Genomic DNA, 16,958 nt, shown 5'->3' with positions numbered 1-16,958 from the left:
AGTAAAATAAATTCGAAAATACTTACTGGAAATAAATGTGCCGTTCAATTCCTTGCCATTATGAAGATTGTTAACATGATTGTATTTGTCGCCATTTGGAATCGTCTCGACGATTTTATCCTCCATCATCTTCACAGCTGGCTTCATTTCTTCGTCCATCTCTTCGTTTTCTTTCTTCGTATCCTCTTTCACATCCACGTCCATACTAACAACCTCTGTTTCTTGTTTAATTTCTTCGGAAGTGACGTTTGTCTTCGCATCAGCCATCGAACCATCCACGTCGACCTTCTTCTCTTCTTTCACGTTCGTCGAATTATCGGAACCACAATTTTGCACAGGTTCTTTCTTGCAATTAACGTCGTCAATTTCGGATTTCGTTTTATCCAACAACGGTTTCACATCTTCTTCTTGTTCGCTCGAGTTGTACTTCTTTTCTTCCTTAACGTCATTCGGAGCCTCGTTCTCCCGATTCTCAGCATTCGACTTAGTGTCCTCCTGTTTCGTCTCTGATTTCGCCTCCTCCGTTGGCATGTTTTTGTACTTTTCGTCCAGTTCGGCTTGCAGGTCCAGGATCTCCGGTTCAGCACTCTCCATGGCCTCGACGAAGATACCACCAGCGCAGGCCAGCTCCCAGTACCTTCTCCAGTACCTGTCCTGGCCAAATATGTGCGCTCGAAGTTGCTTCGAAGAGCTGTTCAATTTCTGTAGCTGTTCTTCCGATTGCTTCAACAGTTTGTCCAACTTTTTCCCAAGTTCCTCGCCGGATAGATTCTTGTCCTCCTCCTGTACAATCAATTTTTTCAATTAACGTAATAACCTTCGCGCAACAGACGTGGGGTCATTTTAACACTTTTAGCGCCACGTAACCCATATATGAATGATGCTTGAATTTCAACAGGAATCCATCACTCATATTATTAGAAATTCTTTGAGTTAGTTAATATAATGTAAATAATATAAATAATATACATAAGATTTGTGAAGACAAAAGTAATACCTAATGGAATTTTCAATGGTTTTAGCGTGGCAGTCAAAGTGTTAATTGAATATCTATTATAAAATCCTACCTCTTCAGGCTGAGTCCCTTCGCTCTCGTTCTCAGACATGTCTTCAACCTCGTCCTCGTGATGAATCTCGTCAGGAGTAGGCGTCGTACCCACTGCCGTCGACGTCGTGTTACCTTCCTCGTCAACTTCCTTCTTCTCGATGGTAATCGTGTCTCCAGTCTTGTTCACGATCACGCCGACTGCTTCCATACGCACCTTTCGACTGTGCAATTGTCTGAGCCTACGCAAGATCATTTAAAAACATCAATCTCACGTCCAACCTCTTCGATACATACAAAAGAATACTTACTTTCTGATCTTCGTGTCCAATACGAATCTTTCTTTCCTGAGTTGCGCCACCGTTTCTAAGCTTCCTTCGATCTGCCTGATCACAGCCTTGTTCTGCAACAACTCGTTGCAGAGGAACGCGAGCATCTGCGCCTTGTGCGTTGGATTCAGTGCCAAAAACGGCTTGTCCCTCAACCTCTCGGACATCCTCCACGTTTCGTTGTTGTGTAAGTGTTCGTAGAACTGAGCGTTCTTTCCTGAACAGGTCGAAGCGTAGTCACCGCCGTTCTGATGATGATCGGCGAACTTCTTGTCGCGTTCTCGTTCAAGACAGACACCGGTCAACGCTTTCACCTCGCCGGTTGCGTTCGCGTACAAATAGATTCGTAACACCTCGCTGATGTTTGCGTGCGTTATGTCAGCCTGTCGTAGGCTTTGCCCTAATCCCGTCGTGTGTCTAGCGGGCTGAGGGATACCTGGGTCCTCGATAGCGCACACCAGCAAGTGGGTCATCACCGACAGCATCTCTTCTTCCGCTTCCTCGTCGTTGAGCAGAGCTAACTGGAGACTCTTTAGACTCGGCAGCGAGTCCATATCTAGAATATCAAAAGCGAATAGTGATTTAAAATTCCTGAGGAATTTATAGGGTAAGGGATAATAGACAGAGGCTCACCAAAGCCTAAAGTTTCGCCGAAATTATGCAGAAACTCGAAAACCATAACGATGTCCGCGAAAGCTTGGCCGGACAATTTCAGTCCAGGTATTCGTTTTATTTCTGGCAGTGGTCTGTGGTCTGTAAGCAGATAAAACAAGGTGTCATGGAATGTTGTAAAAAATAGGAAAAGGATTTTCATAAAAATGTATACCTGTTAGTTCCATGTCTTCCACAGGTTTCCTGATCTGTTCGATCAGTTCCATCTCCATTTTTCTTTGTTCCGCTCGTTTCTCTTTCGTCGCGATTCGTTCGGCCCTAGCTTCGAGACGCTTTTTCTCCCTTTCTTCCATCTTTCGACGGTTCTCCAGGGCACGTACCAACGCCATATGCTGTCTCCTTCTCTCCCTCTCCTAAACACAGTCGAAAAGTTTCAACGAGACGAAACGAAAAGATCGTGGACAATGTTCATGCAGCAGCATCGACAAAGAAATCTCGTAAATCCCGTTGAAAAGCAGAACTTTTGACACGCACGGGCTACGACAAACTCTACGACCGTTCCAGAAAAGGCTACAACCCGATACAATAAAAATAAAAAAAAAAAAAAAAAAAAAGGATCGACTTCTTTTATTTGAAACACCGTGCAACTGTTATTTACGCAACCACACTGTGCAATGTTTCAGATTGTGCATCGACGTCCGCACAGTGACACCAGATTTTATTTATTTCTATATCTTAAGCTACTAATATTTCTGGGAGAGACACGGACATTTTCGAAGGCGTGAACGAAAAGCGTGGAATAAAGCGCCTACGCTGTATGCGAATGACTGAACAAGAGACATGGTTGTTGCATTGTCACCGAGGGACTGGTTAGTGAACGTGGATTCTTCGGAAAGCGAATATACACAGGGTGTTCCAAATTTTCTACAAGTTCGGTAGATCGTTCCGAATCCGAATTCTCATTCAGAATGATTTATCAAACATGTTGGAAAATTTCATTTCTGAAACACTCAGTATATGTATCTGTTAATGTTGCTCGCGTGGATAAATGTGTAAACGAACGCAGCGATCGTCGATTGCTCGTACGAAATTCTGAAATAAACGTATCGATCTACGAGAAATCGACGAAGCTGACGGGTGCAGATTAGTTTCAACTATCGGTTCACAACCGAACTTTGATAACACAACTTTCGACTCGCTCAATTTCCATAGTTTCTCGTTGTCGATCGTTTCTAATCAATGATCGATGAACCCCCGAAGATGTATTCTGCTTCTCGGGATCGTCAGGAAATTGAATTTTGAGGATTCGGTCGATCCTTCATCGACTTGATCGACGGAGAAGACGATGAAATAGGCGAATCGAAAGTTTGGGAAATTCGATAAATTCCGTTTTATTTTGTTTTAGTGAGTCTTGGTTCATTTTTTATTAAACTTAGATTTGGGTATGAGACATACCAGCTCGACGGTGTAGAGCATCTCGCGCTGCTTGGTGAGCTCCTGCATGTACATCTGCGGCACAAAACACATCCACAGTCCACCAGTGCTCAAACTACTTCTACACGATCAAAAACTAAACAGCATATCGCTCTCACTTTCTAGATTTCGCCTGTCATTGAATCGCGTCACAGAAACGGGACGCGAAAGGACGAACGAGAGAGAAATCATTTTTATATTTTAGAGCTTCGAAGGAATATTTTTCTATTTTTTTTTTTCTGTTTCTTTTGAAAATTGTAACAAAAATTCTGTTCGCAAGAATTCTACTCTATACACGCTATTGCTACGTCAAGACCAAACTCACAACCGTGTCACAAAAATTAAATGGAATCAAAGTAAACCGAGAGATCTACGTTTATAAATTAAAAACACAAAATGATTTGCAATTAGCAATGGATTGGTAATCGCGTGGAATTACTTGCAAGATTAACAAGCGCCCATTAGCAAAGTCTATCGAAATGATATTAAAAATTTCAGAAAGTCTAATTATCAATTTTTTGGATCTCCTCACCGTCGTGTAGCTTTTTCGCACGAAAACTCACGATGAAACGCGAACGAGGATAAAAAAATCGAGCAAAACTAAGGCTAACTAAATTTCCTGATATCAAATACAGAAGCTAAATGAATGTAAAATATAAATGAAGACAAGTGATCAGCTGAACGTTTGAATGATTCTCGCGGCTGATTAGTATAACGAGATGAACTGTAAGCGATGCGAAGATCAAAATGAAACGATGGCTAAATATCTACGAAAGATAACACACACACGCACACCGTTTCTAAGTTTCTACAGCCAATGACAGTCGGAAGAAAAGGAGGAAATAATCCGATGGATCGGAAACGATTGCACTCACCTGTTCCTTCAGCATGACTGCTTGTTGCCGCTTTAGTTCTCGTTCCTGAGAAATCACAGAAAATACTCGTGGTCAGTTACCCAGATTCGTTATCGTTTTAAACAACTACTAACGAAGTTGGGAATTCATGGGGTTCGCTATCGAACGAGAGGAATATAACAAATGGACATTATATCGTACATGGTTGCATGCCAAAAGTTTTGAGAAGTTGTTAAATAGTGTAACATAATAATAAAAGGATTGATATTTTGGCTACGATTCTCAAAACTTTCAGACTAACCCAAGTACATCGTAATTATTTCATTCTTAAGAGTTAATTAATAACAGCAACCAACGTTAAAAGTATAATCTCATAATACCAAGTATAATACGATAAAAATTCAGAATATTAATGGACAATTCTTTGACATAAAAAAGAGAAGAAGCTTGAAAGCATTCTTTAGTAATTATACGATTAAATAAATTGCAATTTGTGTCGCATTGAAGAGACAACAGGTGTTGCTTAATTGCACCGAGAAAGATAAAAAATTAAATAACGAGGCGGAAGTTGTTTTATCGCAGAATAATATTTCGCCGAGAGACGACGAGATTTTTATGTTTCGACGAGGGCCAGAGGGGGATGGCGGGTCGTATAATGTAAAACAGAGTTCATACAACAAATTGTACCAGACAGAGAGAAATAGAAAGCATACGGCGTGTAACAACGATTTTAGGATTTACCTGTTGCTTCCGTTGTTGCTCTTCCAGTCGTATCTTCTCCACCTCTTCCTGCCGTTTTTTCCGAGCCTGCGCACACGCCATATACACACGTCACTCTCATCCGTCATAATTGTTTTTTTGTTTTATTTTTCAAATTGATCATGAAAAGCTTACACAATGATCTTTCTGTTTTTTTTTCCCACTAAAAAATTGCTATCGTTCGACACAAGGGAGCCTCGATATTTTCGCGTTGCTGTTTTTCTAAATCGCGCTCGTTGTTTTCGATTCCATGATAAATAAAGCTGTGATTATTTTCCAAACGTTGTTAGATAAATGTTTATAGAAAAAGGATTTGAAAATCAGGAATTCCAGATCCTGATTTCTGGATTTAAAATTGGGGACTTTAGAGTCTCCGAGCTTAAATTGTATTTTGAATAATTGATAATTATTTTATTCATTTCCATTCAGCACACAGCTTTATCGTCGTGTAACGATCGAAGATCTACTAAATCAATTAATAAATAAAAGCTGAATAAAACAATATATACAAAAAATTCTATTATTTTTCCTGACCGGTTTCCCTTCTCAGCGCTCTGAAATTTTCTTCGCGAGGAAGATTCTACTTTTCTTTCGCGATTCGAAGGCTACCATGTATAAAGCGAACATGTATAAGCATTATTCTAGGATCTTTATATCTAATTTTAACATCTTCGGCAAAAGCGTGTTCGTGAAGGGAAAAAACGTGAGAAACGTAAAAATCATTCAAATTCAATTTAATATTTATCCGCGATTCGAAGCCTACACGGTGTCCACAGGAAACAGAAATGTAAGCATTATTCTACGATCTCTAAGTCTAATTCGGCTAAACGATTTTCAATATCTTCAGTGAAAACATGTTCGTTAAGGGAAAAACGCGCAAACCTAAGGCTTCTTTAATTAATTAAACGAACAATATAACAATCGAAACGTGTCTTCTTAGTTCGCGATTCGATCGACGAAACGACACAACAAAGAACGAGAAGAGCACGTGTACATTAAAACCAAAAAACAAGTGTTTTCAAGTTGCAGAAACTCATCCCCTCCACCATGTATCCCAAAACGAAGAAAGATAGGCATGCTATCGTAGAAAATCTCGTGAATTAAAAAACGTGTATATAATACAGACATAACGTCGAGAGAAAGAAAGAGAGAGAGAAAAAAGGGAACAGATTAAAGCAGCCAAGCAAAGTGTAGAACAAATCGACGACGCGTGAATTGTGAATCTTCGAAAAAAATGGACAAAGGGGGAAACAGTTAAAAATTGTTAAGAGAGAAAAATCGTGGAACTGCAACTGAAAAGCTTTCTCACCAACTACCAGAGTAAATATAGACAACACGAGAAATATACATATATAAAAAAGTGTACGATATATTTAATAGAAAAATATGTATACGTATAATATAGAATATTTATATAAATACGTGGAAACCAGCAGCATATTTCTTTCTTTATACATATGGTAAAAAAGACATCGTTTAGAATTCGAGAGTAACAATAGAGATAAAGAGAAAAAATGTTACGAAGCGATTCATAAAAATTATGTATAGAATGGAAAAAAGAAGATGAAGAGAATATCATGCAGGAGCCAAGCAAATATACTCGCCTTATGTTATGCACATATTATCGTTGTGATTGTATGATCAGTGTGGAAAATATCAGATCGGTTGAAGCTGATGATGATAATAATAATGAAACGGTGTCTTTGTTAATTAGAGTGTGCTGATCTGTACGAGTACAGAATCATGATTAACCCTCGCCCAGCTGATACTCGCTCACTTTTCACCCATGTGTTAAGTGATTCAAATTTGTTTAACACATTCCTTTCTTCTTTATACAATAGATACTATAAGGTAATATTTTATAAAAGTCTAAATTCAAAGCGTGTATAATGAAAATTCATTTATGGGTCAAAAATGATTTAACGCCATTTCCTTTCGAGGGTTAAACCAGCTGCGATCTTAGCGGTATATTAAAATACATAACAATAATAATAATAATAACATGTGTTTCTCGGTCTCGAGAATAGAAACTAAATGAAAAATTAAAAAAGAAAACGGGAACAGGAAGAGAACAGAGCGAGAGGATAAAGAAAAGCGTTTGATTTGCTTGGGAAGCGGTACTTGATACTCGGGTAGAACGCGTGAAAATTTGAAAAAAAAAAAAAATGAAGAAATATCGCCATGCTGGAAATAATCATGTAGCTAGCTGTTATTTCTTTGTATATAGTGACAGGAGAAGCTAGGCACAGGATAGCATTGCAATAGTCGTTTATATCTTCGTAAATTCGCTAGGTATTCTACGATATATTTGTGTACGTGGAAAAGTTTGTTATTCGTGTGTTTTTCATGGATTTCGAACAGAATATAGTCACGTCGTTGCTCGAATTTCCTGAATTTCTTACGAGGGAAGAGTATGATTTTCCGGACACAAAAATAATCCAGAAATTCGTATAAAAATTGATATAATTTCTTTCGTAGGAAAATTTAATTAAAGATCAATCACCAAGTATGAAAGCTACCGTTAGATAAATCTTTTCCGCGTTATGATTTTACAATTTTGGAGTTAAAAAAAAAAAAAAAGAAACGAAAGAGAAAGGAAAAACGAACTGAATTCGACGTATGCCAGCAGGGACTACACTGTTATCGCTCTGTGTGCCTGGATCCTACGTGTGTGTATCGTGTGGCGTGTCCTCGTCCATTCGATCGCTACGTGATGCGCAAAGGTGTTAATGTGGCGAACTACTGGTGCTCGTGTATCGTTCGTACCTCGAGCTATCGTTAACAAGTATTTCCTTAAGAAACGGAAGATGTTTCGCGGAAAAACATTTGTCGAAGAACCGAGATGAGCCGATCGTTCCGAGATTAATGCAGAGCGACTACCAGGAAGAAACGAAAGACAGAAAAAAAAACCTGATCTGAGGTATTAATTCGAAACAGAACCAAGAGAAATCATTACAGTCTCGCGGATAGAGGAAAATAAATCAACTGAAAAGAGGATGTGTAACGAAACGTTAATAGAAATACCTATGTTTCTTGTACAATGGTCACGCACACCGAAAAATTACAAAAAAAAAAGAAAAAAAAAAGAAGAAGAATGACGAGACGAATATTATCTTACCTCTGGGGTCGTCTCGTGAATCTTAATCTACCGATGCCGGGGTAAAGGTTGTAATTTATAGCGATGGATGAAACAGGAGTCGGGGGTAACACGGTTTTGATCACAGAAATAAGAAAAAGATAACAATTAAATGAAAAAAGGGTTGAAGGGGAATATAGAAAACCAGGCAATCGTAGTCTTACCTCGACAGCTCCTTCGTCTCACGATCCCCGTGTCGGAATCGGATGAAAATATAGAAGTGAGGGGATATGGGAAGAGACAAGAGCATGTGGGGTACCAACGAATCGCAAGGACGACAGTAACGTTCGTTAGTGAACATGAAGTCGATGAAGAGGGGGAGGGTTTAATGACGATGTAGGATCGTAGAGTGCGCTTCTCGCGATGGAAGATCGATTGTGAAGGCAAAGGTGAGACAGTAGATTCCTTGGAAGCAATTAATCGACGGATCCAGCTAATGGACAAAGGATTCGCAGAAAGATCCATAAGGCTGGAAGGTGTCTTCGTTAAACGAAATTCTTCGAAACGAGCAAGTTTATTGTGTTGAACGGAGTAAATTACTCCCATCTAAATGTATTTTGCATGGGGGGAGGAATAAAAGAACACCCTCGAGATACGTCTTCGTCGTAGAAAGAATTTCACTATCCGAAGCACTATCCGGAGCTGGGCTGAATCTACGAATCTTGTCCAGAAAAGGATGCTAACCAGGAGAATTTAAATCCCTGAGGAGTGCTTTTTAAATAAAATTCAGCTTGAAATATAAATCGATAGCGGATGGAAGGAATTTTAGAATGTTCACCAGAAGAAGCCTACTCGTATCGAACCTTTCAATCAATTACTTCCTAACATTCTAAACTTCCGTATCCACCTAGCATCGCTCACATTCGAAGCTCAATCTCCTCGATAAAGCACTCCTCGATCAACATCCTCCCAACGACGATAGCTATATAACCCCCCCGAAAAAAAAGGAGAACTCGCGGCGATCCGACAAAGCGACAGGAAATCGAGAAAACATCGAAGGGGTTCGGGGTGAGTGGAATCGTAGGGGGATGAAGTCGAGAGGGAGGCGGTCATACGACATCTTACCTCCAGAAGCTCCTGACTTTGCGTCTGGGTCTGGGCCTGCTGGGTATTGTCCATGCTGAGGTTGTTGGCGGCGGCGGTGGTGGTGGTTGTGGTGCCGGTGGACGACGTGCTGGAGATTGTTGTGGATGGCAGCGTCGGTTGCGAGGACGGCACGAGCGTCGTGGAGGCGGTTGTCGTCAATGAGAGAGGTGCCGGTGGCGGTGGCAGCGATGGTACCACTTGCACCTGGGGTGGTGTCACAACGACGGCCGGCAAGCCGGTGTTATTGTTGCTGTTGGTGGTGCTGGTGGTGCTTAGCACCGTGTTGGTCACCAAGGACGTAACGGAGACCAAATTCGACGTGGTGGATTTTTTCGTCTCCTCTTCGCGATCGGTGTGCTGTTGCATCATGTCGCGGTTCCTCCAGCTCTCAGCGATGCTCTCACGATTCTTCCATATGGTGGCCACCGTACTGCTAGCCAGACCCAGCTCGCGCGCCACGTCGCTCTTGCTCTTACCGCGTTCGATCTCTTGGATGATCTTCATTTTCTGCTTGATCGTGAACGCTAGCCGCTTTCGACCCTGCGTTTGTAGGTTTAGGGATGCCCAATAATCGATCGTGTTAATCGACGTTTCGTTACGTGTCGGGTGATGGTCGTGCGCGAGTGACACCCTTCGCTCATTACCGCGTCTCGTCCTTCGTTCGAGGAGGACGTTCGAGAATTGCTTAGAGCTTGGGTGGAGAGTGGTTGTGGTGGTGATGGTGGTGGTTGTGATAGGTGGTTGGGTATGTAGCGTGGTCACTCTGTCTAGAGGATAGGCTGAGCCTTTTTCGAGCTTCGTTACGAACTGAAAGTTGCAACAAGAACAAACTATGGGGAGGGGCTCGAAACACAGAACTGTGATACACCGCTACTAATTCATCTATCCTATTATCTTTTACAAGCTCGGTTATCTAATCCGACTATTTTAAATTACTCGTGAACCGTTCGTTACGTGAGATAACAAAGAAAGTTATGTGTTCTGAAGCACAGAGTGAAACCCTGTTTGTTCATGACGAATGAAGATCGATTAAGATCGATTATACGAGAGTAAATGGGCATCCCTATTTTCGCACGTCCCAGTCTAGTTTTACCAACCAAACATTTACATCTACATTTTTCACTATCATTTTCCTTTCTTTCTTTTTTTTTTTTTTCATCTCCATTGACGTTCTTCCCTCTAACGTCTCACCCTGCACGGCCTGTGTTGTTGCGTGTATGTTTTTCAAAAACATGGCTGGACGGGTGGTTCGCGTTTATGTGATGTACAAGTGCGTGTGAGGGTGGATGCAAGTGAATGCGAGGGGATGAATGAGCGAACACGAGTGACAGTGAGTGAAAATAAAGGGTTGTCGGTGGAGGATCGGTATGTGTCTTATTTGGACGAAGGGACGTTTCCGTACTGTATCGGGTAACTTTGGACAACTATCACAACGGATGGACTATTAAAGTTTTCTACGCTCGCGTTATCTACTTCGCCGAATCATTCTCGTCACGGAAAAATCCTCGAGGATCGTTGAAAAATCTTCATCGAGATCATAAAGTAGGATTTCTCTTGCTGTTTATCGTCGCGAGAAGTTTTCCGGACGAAACCCGTCTATTTCACTTTATCTGTTTTCAAAATCGTGCGCTCTACGATTCGTTTAGCGTAAACCAGAAAAAGTTTTGAAGATTTTTCTTAAGATCAGAAGATGGTATCTGGTTTTAAGAAGAATTCGAAGAGCGTACGATCGAAAACGCCAAGTTCTGTTCAAGATGCAAAGAGCCACGGAGGTAGATTTCTCCTCGAAGAGCAAATATCTAATCTCTGTGCGATTTCTAAATCGATCAATCTATGTTTTCACAAGATCATTCGCCGTCAATCTATGGAAATCAGGCGGAGGACATAACTATGCCACGAACAATAACCGATCTATACTCTTGTGACTGTCTACACAGCGTACACACACAAAAAAAGCAACCGCGCATTACACACACTATCACTATACACATCTCGAGCAAATAGAATTTTCATTATTACTTTTTTATCAACAAAGCTTGAAAACCATGGGTGACGTCGATGCCCCGGGACACAATAAACCAATGAATAATCATTTGGAAAAATAGCATCATTGGTTCACTTTAGGATAAGTGTGATACATCGACATCATCTTAGGTCCCGATTTCTCTTTCCAACAATTTATTTCCTTTCTCTCCTTATTCATCCATTCTCTCATCATTCTCTCTCTATGAAAGCTGCACGATTCATTAGAATTCTCATTGAGAAATCCAAATGATTTTCGGGTCGGTTCTCGCCGAGTGGAGGACCCGGAAGCGAGATGCAGCCACAAAAAACGATCTCCGTTACACGACTAAAAAACAAGTTCGATTCACTGACGAAGGATGGAAACGAAAAAAAAAGAACGTACACAAAACTAAAAATTTGCGGAGCTAAGGGTGAGAGGCTCGGGTGGTGTCATTCGGAGAAAGAGATCTTTTTTTTTTTTAAGGAGGACATGCTTGGGTTCTCCTGTCACTATTGCTAGCGATTCTTGGTTGTCTATGGGGGTGGTTCAAAGGGTTTTGGTTTTCGTGTGTCCTGGGACGTTTTCGTTGGTTGGTTCTCGGATTCGTAATGGGTGCTTTCATAAAGGTTGGAAGGTTCACATATGCGAGTATATAAAAAAGTTTCTGGTTACAAGAATATCCACTTGAAGAGTATATGTATATATGTATATATGTATATATAAAATGTACAAATAGATGTATATACATTATATACGTATATAGATATAGATAATGATATATATATATATGTATAATATAAATACGACACACACAGAGAGCATGCGACACGCACGACAGGTGGACAAAATACAAAAAAATAATTTCAAAAAAAAAAATAATGTAATAGGTATCCCAAATAGAGTAAAAGAATAGATTCCTTGTGAATGAAACAACGAGAATCGAGACAAAACGTGAAAAGGAAATAATACGGCGATAGAAGAGCGTCAACTTACCTCGAGCAACTGTTGATTTCGAATCTCCCGTTCTCGCCTCACTGCTTCCTGCCTCTCTGACTTTTCTTGTTCCTTGATCAGCCTGCAACAATGTAAAAATCTATGACATAAAAGTATTGTAAGAATGCTGCTTGAACTCTGATGAATTACGACATATAAGGGGATTAGAAAATGAATTTGAACATCAGGATAGACTGATCAACTTACCTGGCTTGCTCCTTGTGCCGTTGTGCTTCTTCCTTGGCGAGTTTCTTCGCGTACGCGAGCTTCTCCCTTTCATACTGATTGTTTGTTCTCGCGTCCCTGAAACCACCCGCGGCTCTGAGCTCTTCCAATCTTCTCGCCACTTCCTGCGCGCCCAACCTAACGAATTCCGCCTCCGCTAAGCCCATTGTCGGCTGGAGGAACTCGCCCACCAGAGGACGGGAGGAGAAGGAAAAGTTTGCGGTCGTCAGCTCTGGTGGATTCTGTTGCTCCAAAAACTGAAAATCGTTGAGAACACTCGTCATTAAAAAAAGAAAATTCTTCATAATAATCTAATCTGATATATGATTTTTCTTTTCTAAGACGTTAGTTGATCGTGCTTGGAAAGGGTTAAAGCCTGAATCCAGTCCAATTTACTGTTTCAAAGTGTCCCGGAGACACTAACCTTCGCCAAATCCGGACTGCTCCTGAACGTCTTTCCGCAAGGGCTGTAATAAGACACGTCACCCTTTATCACTCCCGACTTCCCTAATCCCTTGATGACAGTCTCCCGTTTCCAGCCACGCTCCAGAGGAACCTGTAGATCCCTCTCGCTGGGTTTCACCTTTCTCCTCTTCGCGCTGGATACACCGTCCACGTTGTCGTCGTCAGTGTCCGTCACAACATCCGTGTTACTTCCGCTCTCGCTGGTCACGTCCATGTTGCTCTCTTCACCGGACGCCTCCAGCAGCTTGTTCTTCATCTTCTCCTGCAAAGATCGCTATATAGGGAGCATGGTTTTAGTGGAAAATCATAAGTGTAAAAAAGCAAAGCTAATCGACTGACAGTCGTTCGGATCCTCTTCTGCGGCCTCTCCTTTTTGCGGTTTTCAACGAAACCAAATAATTTCAAAATAAAATTGAATAACAAAAAGGAAGGAAGATACTAAATTTGCAAATGAAATAGAACGGAATAGAGAATGCTGTCTATGGAGAAGATACAATCGCTCTTAGAATTCAAAGATCAACGATTCTCCGATTCCATTGAACAGCACCATCTTCAGATTGAAAAGGATCGTGTCGAAGACAAACTTTACCTGATTCTTGTCGTCACCTTGACCCGTGGCGGTGGCGTGCAGCTGCGCAGCCAGAATATTCGACCTCAATAGCGAGACCTGGTGAGACAATGGCACGCTAGGGTCCAACGTGGGCGTAGGTTTAATCCCCAGGGCTCTGCTTTGAGCTAGTAACGAGGCAACGGTGTTCTTCTTCGGCTTGGACACACCGCGACCCAGGTTCCTTGGTCGACCATCCTTGTGATGGGTCGTACTCGCGCTCTCGCTCTCCTCGCTTCCGCTGCTCGGTCGCTGAGGCGAATCCGCGGCGGCGAACAGCTGCGCCAACGAGGGACTCGGCGACGCCGGCACCGGTACCGAATTTTGCGGCACCCTTCGAGGTTTCGGTCCCGGCTTTCGTCTTGCTGTCGTTCGAAAAATAAACGCGATTCTCGATGAAACGAAGAAAATTAAGAGTTCGATAAACCATCGCTCTTGTTTAAAGTACACTTACACGTTCGGTCGGAGGCAAGCAACGACTGACTTAAATTACTGAGCTGACTGAGCGGTTGACTACCAGAAATCGGCGAGCTACCGCTCGTCGTCGACGGTTTCAGGGAGAGATTCAACGGCGCATCCGAATCGCTGGTGCTATTAGCATTGGTGGTGGTCGTGTAAGACGTTGGCGCCGGTAGAACGGAACCATTGGTCGAGTGTGCTGGCAATTTGATCACTTCTACACGATCAACGGGCTCCCTGTAGTCGTTCGACTCGGTCTGCAAGAACGTTCAACGAGAAAACGTTACGATGTTTCGACATATTTCTTTATACGAACAACAGATAATTAAACAGGCATATATATATTTTTGATAATTAATGAATTACTTATTGGTACGCCTAATGATATGCGATACGAAGTCGTCAATTATATTACTGAAAAATTATGCAAATTATGTACATTCGAAAGGGAGTGAAAAGCGATATCCAAGGAAGTACACGAAACAGAAACGATAATTACCGCCGTGCGATTGTATTTTCTCGGTTCCATCATCAACGACGTGGTCGTCGTGTTTGTCTGATGAGCAGAAAGAGCAGGTACATTAGGTGGTGGGTGTACACTCACACTTGGCGTGTCCAAGGATATGGTCTTCTTCCTTCCGCGGTTCGTTGTCCCAGGAACCTTCGGACCGACTATACTCGACGTGTACTTGATGATCTCTGTGTCAGGAGGTAATCGGACACCTCCCAATATACTGCTAGGATCGCTAAATAAAATGATTTATACAGTTCAATCGATTGCATTTCAAATCTCTATCAACCCTTTGAAGAATTCATGGAAAACGTCAAATTAATTCCACGTCCTCGAAGGGTTGACGTACAGCGGAACGCGTATGTTTTTGTATATATTTTTTAAAATCGCGCGGAACATTAAATACAGCGACTGGTGGACTAGTTAAAGGGACAAATTGTTTAAAACGACGCCTACGTTAAGGGCCATCGAGCAATCATAACAACGAAATTACACGGTTACACGAGCACCGTATGAAAGTTAAATGAACGAGTAACGGATGAATTCACCCGGTGAAATAGCGAACAACAAAAATCGATATCTCGTTGTTGGAGCATCTCTGTTTCGGTTCATTTTATTTCGTTCTGTGTATTTTATATATATATATATATGTTTTGTTCGTTTATTCTTAACAATCTCTCACCTGCCCTCTTTCGCAGAACTGCAAGTATCGGAAAGCGTGGAAAAATAATTAATGGCAAAATGTAAGTGCACTGAGGACGCCAGGCGTCTGTTAAAAATAATGGACCAAAAAAGAAAACAAAATAAAAAAGAAAGAAATCGATTTAACGAGGTTGCACACACACACACATACACGAAGAATCTCGTACCTGACGACGTTCGTTTGCGAATTTTGCGTGCTGCTGACCGGGGTACTGTGATGAGAGGACGTGACCGGTGGTGCTTGAGTCGACACCGGCAAACTGCTGCTTGTCATGCTCGGCGTCGTCGAGCTACCGCTGCTGGCCGGGGTCGTCTTGTGACTCTTGCTTGACTTAGCTTTTGGTTTGCCGTAACAGAATTTAGCTGGTTAAGAAAATCGTCACGGAAACTTCCTTAAACTTTACGGGCTATCCGTTTTTATTCAGCCAATCGAGGGAACCGATCCGATTTCTTTTAACGAAACGTACGAATTTCCAGGCTTTTCTCACTTGGCTGATTAGAATAAGAAATTTTTTTTTGTTATACTTACACTTACTGGACTTGTGAGACGATAGGGACGGGGGATTAAGTAGAGAGGCAGGATAAGGTGGCAGCAGGCTTTCGGCACCAGGCGGAAATCCGGAGAGTCCTGCCGCTCCTTGTAACCTAGCGAGGTAGTCCTGTGCCGCTAAGTGCGAGGCCATCGTCCACCATGCTGCACTGGCAGGATTGATTCCTGCAATCATTCGTTAGATTTTTGTTTTCGTTAATATTGCGATAAATCGTCGCTTAGCAACCAGTTTGCTTTATATTAGAAACATCGATGAAAGTTAGAAACGATAATTTACCTAAACTAGCAGCTTGACTGGCAGCCACGCTGAGGGTGCCGAGGCTGCTGTGGGAGTACGGGGGTGGTGGTGGCGCAGAGGCTGGCGTGTGGCCTCCGAAACCAGGAGCAGAACCTCCTCGGCCGAGAATGGCATAAGCCGATGGCAAATGATGGGCTCCCAACCCATATCCACCCGGCATTCCACCAAAAAGCGACGAAGCTGCGCTGTCGCCCCGAGGCCAATATGCTGCAATCAAAACCGAATCGTCGACGTTCAATTACACGTGTCTGATAGCCAGCCTCCTCTATCTGTTTTCTTTCCGCAATGAACAATGATAATATACACGAATCTATCAATTAATCAACTATGGCAATAATTAATTTCACAAAAATGAATATACAGGTTGATAAATAATTTTGAAACGATTTCTTTGTTTTATGAAATCGATCCATCCAGGTGGCCGAGATGCGTTCCAACCGCGCGAATCAAATAGAATATACACATCGTTGTCGACACAAGATTCGAACAGATCTTGACGATGATACCGTTTCCCCGCAATAACAATTAACGCTGCCTGTGAACGCGTACCACCAATTAAACCGTCTTCGTTACGCCGTTAATTAGGATTATCAGGAGACCAGTGAACGGTGTTATCGAGCCGGGCAAATAATTAAAGCGTTAAGTCGCGTCTTCGGGTTGGTTCGCGGCGCAACCAGAACGAAATGCAAGCGAAATAAAACTGTTGAACAACCCGAGAAACTCGTTATGATAATGTACCGCTTCGGACTACGATGGCAACCAGTGCAGGACAAAAATTGAAAATAGCGAATTGCTAAGTAAACCAAAGGGTTATCGATTCAACGATGAACGACGGATTACCGTGACAAT

The 16,958-nt window shown here is 42.0% G+C and overlaps 1 protein-coding gene across 17 annotated transcripts in view; it reads right to left on the bottom strand.

The window, feature by feature from the left end:
* The window catches only part of LOC114880598 (bromodomain adjacent to zinc finger domain protein 2B), a 96,156-nt gene that overhangs the window by 8,091 nt on the left and 71,107 nt on the right, over positions 1–16,958 (bottom strand). For 6 of the 17 annotated variants that reach the window (XM_029196767.2, XM_029196763.2, XM_029196768.2 and 3 more), the window contains 19 exons: positions 16,089–16,316; positions 15,791–15,976; positions 15,429–15,624; positions 15,242–15,259; positions 14,548–14,794; positions 14,044–14,305; positions 13,572–13,954; positions 12,942–13,256; positions 12,500–12,774; positions 12,293–12,374; positions 9,274–9,834; positions 5,055–5,120; positions 4,335–4,379; positions 3,442–3,495; positions 2,201–2,399; positions 2,008–2,127; positions 1,357–1,930; positions 1,068–1,287; positions 27–783 (listed from right to left, as the gene is read on the bottom strand). In XM_029196767.2, the coding sequence (XP_029052600.2) occupies positions 27–783; positions 1,068–1,287; positions 1,357–1,930; positions 2,008–2,127; positions 2,201–2,399; positions 3,442–3,495; positions 4,335–4,379; positions 5,055–5,120; positions 9,274–9,834; positions 12,293–12,374; positions 12,500–12,774; positions 12,942–13,256; positions 13,572–13,954; positions 14,044–14,305; positions 14,548–14,794; positions 15,242–15,259; positions 15,429–15,624; positions 15,791–15,976; positions 16,089–16,316 (4,788 nt within the window). The remainder of the gene's footprint in view (positions 1–26; positions 784–1,067; positions 1,288–1,356; positions 1,931–2,007; positions 2,128–2,200; positions 2,400–3,441; positions 3,496–4,334; positions 4,380–5,054; positions 5,121–9,273; positions 9,835–12,292; positions 12,375–12,499; positions 12,775–12,941; positions 13,257–13,571; positions 13,955–14,043; positions 14,306–14,547; positions 14,795–15,241; positions 15,260–15,428; positions 15,625–15,790; positions 15,977–16,088; positions 16,317–16,958) is intronic. The other 11 variants (XM_029196779.2, XM_029196787.2, XM_029196770.2 and 8 more) reach the window with 10 other exon arrangements.

This window comes from Osmia bicornis, chromosome 13, assembly GCF_907164935.1.
Source record: "Osmia bicornis bicornis chromosome 13, iOsmBic2.1, whole genome shotgun sequence".
Classification (NCBI taxonomy): domain Eukaryota; kingdom Metazoa; phylum Arthropoda; class Insecta; order Hymenoptera; family Megachilidae; genus Osmia; species Osmia bicornis.
The sequence above is the reverse complement of the archived record's forward strand: the minus strand, read 5'-3'. Positions and strand labels throughout refer to the sequence as shown.